This window comes from Meleagris gallopavo, chromosome 1, assembly GCF_000146605.3.
Source record: "Meleagris gallopavo isolate NT-WF06-2002-E0010 breed Aviagen turkey brand Nicholas breeding stock chromosome 1, Turkey_5.1, whole genome shotgun sequence".
NCBI classification, from domain to species: Eukaryota; Metazoa; Chordata; class Aves; order Galliformes; family Phasianidae; genus Meleagris; species Meleagris gallopavo.
In genome coordinates, this window is record NC_015011.2 from 46283235 (window position 1) to 46286803 (window position 3569).

At 43.7% G+C, this 3569-nt stretch overlaps 1 protein-coding gene across 1 annotated transcript in view; it reads left to right on the forward strand.

The window, feature by feature from the left end:
- Window positions 1-2: 2 nt before the first annotated feature.
- The window catches only part of ERP27 (endoplasmic reticulum protein 27), a gene marked incomplete at its 5' end in the record, with an annotated part of 16501 nt that continues 12934 nt past the window's right edge, over window positions 3-3569 (forward strand). The window contains one exon of the mRNA XM_031552162.1: window positions 3-104. Within this exon, the coding sequence (XP_031408022.1) occupies window positions 3-104 (102 nt within the window). The remainder of the gene's footprint in view (window positions 105-3569) is intronic.

Below are 3569 nucleotides of genomic sequence, written 5' to 3' on the forward strand. Positions count from 1 at the left end.
TGGCGGCCGCGCGGGTCCCGGAGGTGCCCTTCGCGCTCAGCAGCAGCTCCGCGGTGCGGGAGCACTACGGCGTGACGGCAGCCACCCTCACTCTGTTCCGCAGGGTGCGTGCACGGCGGGGCGCTCGGAACGAGGTTCTTTATAAAGAATGGGGGCTGTGTTCTGAGTGGCTCGCACGAAGTGCAGTGTGAGTTGGATGGGATACCCGTGGCTTTGGAAAGACTCCTGAGGCACATGGAAGGCATCTCCCGGCTGTGTTACAGTGAATCAACACAGCAGGAAATCACATCTTGCCAAGCTCACTTCAGGCAGGCTAAGCTGGCTCCATGCATGCCCAATTTTTCCATTAGCTTGAAACCAGAGGCGGAGCAGGGCTCTGCGGTGACAGATGCTGTGCCACCAAATGAAATCCCCAACAGTAGATCTCTCGTAAGTCTAACACTGTGGTTTGATGAGCTATTCTTTGGGCATGGGCCTATTAATAATCATAGAATCACAGAATTGTTATGGTTGGAAAATACTACTAAGATTGCCTAGTCCAACCACCAGCCCATCCCCACCATGCCAACTGACCATGTCCCTCAGTGCCACATCCACATGGCTCTTGAATACCTCCAGGGAAGGTGACTCCACCACCTCCCTGGGTAGCCTGTGCCACTGCTGCACCACTCTATTAAGGGCAGTGTGCCCTTGTGGCAAAGATGACCAGTGACTGGTAGTGATAGGAGATGGAGTAATGGCCTAAAACTTGAGCATAGTAAGTTCCATACAAACATGTGGAAGAACTTCTGTATGGTGTGTGGTGACAGAGCGCTGGAATAGGTTGTCCAGAGAAATTGTAGAGTTTCCTTCTATGGAGATATTAAAGATCTGTCTGGATGCCTACTTGTGTGACCTACTGTAGGGAACATCCTTTAGCAGGGAGGTTGGACTCAGTGATCTCTTGAGGTCCCTTCCAACTCCTGCAGTTCTATGATTCAGTGATTCTAAGAAATTTTTCTTATATCCAACCTGAACCTCCTCTGGAACAACTTGAGGTTATTACCTCTCATCCTATTGCTGTTACCCAGGAGAAGAGGGTGACTCCCATCTTGCTACAACTTCTTTTCAGATCGTTGTAGAGAGTAATAAGGTCTCCCCTGAACCTCCTCTTCTCCAGACTGAACAATCCCAGCTCCTTCAGTCACTCCCCATCGGACTTGTGCTCCAGATCCCTCACAACTTCGCTGGACATGCTCCAACTCCTCAATGTCTTTCTTGCAGTGAGGGGTGCAAAACTAAACGCAGCACTCGAGGTACTACTTTGCAGTTTCTGAGGGATGGATGCTGTGCAAGCATCTTGACTGCAGCCATAGTTGTCTTGTTCTGAAATTGAAGGTATTCCTACTGAAGGTAGGTAGGAAGGTGATATTCTGAAGGGTTTTTTGAGGGACCATGTACTTACTGCAAAAAAACCACCAAAAGCCAAGAGCAGGCATATCAGTTTCCTGGGATTGCACTTGAAAACAGGAGAGAGAGGCACATCAGAGGAGAGAGGCTCTAGGAAATGCAAGATATCCTAAAAGGCTACAAAGTGCAGTGTTACAAGAGGTCTAAGCACACTGGCTGGTTCTGTATGCTACAGAAGCTAGATGTGGTGCCTTTGTCAAGTTCTAGATCTGAGTTTCACAAAAGTTACATAAAGCCCATTTATTCCTGTTCTTTTTCATCTTTGCTGCACCATGTTTACCACCAGTATCATCCAAATAGTGCAAGGAGAATGATCTAAGAGTGAGCAATAAGTAGACAAGTCCTTTCCTTTAACTTTTTATTTGCCAATGCACAGATCATAGAATCATAGAATCACCAAGGTTAGAAAAGACCTCCAAGATCCTCCAGTCCAACCATCGACCTACCACCGATATGTCCCCACTAAATCATGCCCCTCAGTACAACATCTGAACGTTTCTTGAGCACCTCCAGGAATGGTGACTCCACCACTCCCCTGGGCAGTCCATGCCGGTGCATGACCACTCTTCCAGGAAGAATGTTTCCTAACGTCCAACCTGAATCTCCCCTGCTGCAATGTTGCAACTGCGATTTGAAGTAACACCCACATCAGTTTTGGTTCTTAGGCATGATGATTTTCTTCCAGAAACACTGAAAAGATCCTTTGTTTTTACTCTGTGGCAGATAGTGAGGATTGAATACTGCATTGGGACAGTGTTTCATAAAAGAAAGTTTGGATTGTTGGAATTTGTATTCTATGGAAACTTCATGGTTCAATTTTTACAGCTGAATTCTTATTTAATAAGGAAAAAAAATCAAGAAACAAAGACACTAGCTAGGTTCAAATGAGGTTGGCAATTCTTTTGTCTAATTTTCTGAAATTTAAGTTATTTTTCTGAAATTTAAGTTATTCAGACACGTTATTTTTCCTTTTATTCTGAACACTGTAGGAGTAAGGAGTCAGAGCTAAGAAATAAAAGTAGAAAGAACTGAGATGGGAACTTAGAATCAAACACTCATTTGAAGAATATAAAGATGGGTGATCAGGATAGCAATGAATCAGAGGCAAAAACTCATCCTTCCTTGTTTTTGCATAGCGTGAAACACACATAATGCTTAGAAATTTATAATTATGGTAGTAGGATGGCCTGCTCTCAACTGCTGAAACTTTTTTGTGAATAGTGGAGCAAAGCAAATTTATTCTATTGAAGAATCTAGCCTGACAGATCTAAAAAGGACATAACTAACAGATGTAAATAAGCTAATTAGAAAGAGTAATGAAGACATTTTGTCCAGAGCTTCAACTATTAGATGCAGACTATTTTCAACCTTTTTTTCTTAGAATCCAAAATGATGACAGCATGTCAAGGATATTTTTATCCCTAAACGAAAACCAGGTGTTTGCAGAAGTCTACTAAAGTTAAGAGAAAGTTTTCTGTGCTTAGATTGGTTCCCAAAGCCTCTCTGATCTCACCCACTCAGGTGTTGCACCTGATCCCATTCACTAGAGTAGAGCCACCCTTTCACTTTATGCTGGGGCAAATCTGTGAGAGAAATCATGCTGCACTGTCTGAAAAACACCGGTTTGGGTTACCAGACCCAATGGCCCCCCTACCAGATCAAAGACCTTGCTAATGACCACAGAAAAGCAAAAAAATTTGTTAGATGTCTGCACACTGTTGGAAAAACTAACATAAGTGTTTTCAGAGGTTGTACAGATGCAGAGGATAAAATCTGGGGTGTGCATGTGGACATTTCCTCAGCTCTGAGAACCTCATTCAACACGAGTATGAAAAGTCTTCAAATTCCAAACTTTGATCCCACTGGTTGTCGCAGCCTAGCATGCCCATGGCTCAACTCATTCATCTGTTGCAATCGTACCATACAGCAACTATGCCCTGTTGGCTGGTTTAGCCTTTATTTGATGTTTGACTGCTCTTTTTTTTCCTGTTTACCAAGTCAAGCAAACCTCAATAAAATTACATCTTGGGGGTGAGAAGGGGTGAGTGTGGGAAGATGTGTGGCAGGATGGATTTTCCTCTAAAGCTAAAATGTGCTGTTTGATTTTTTTTTTTTTTTTC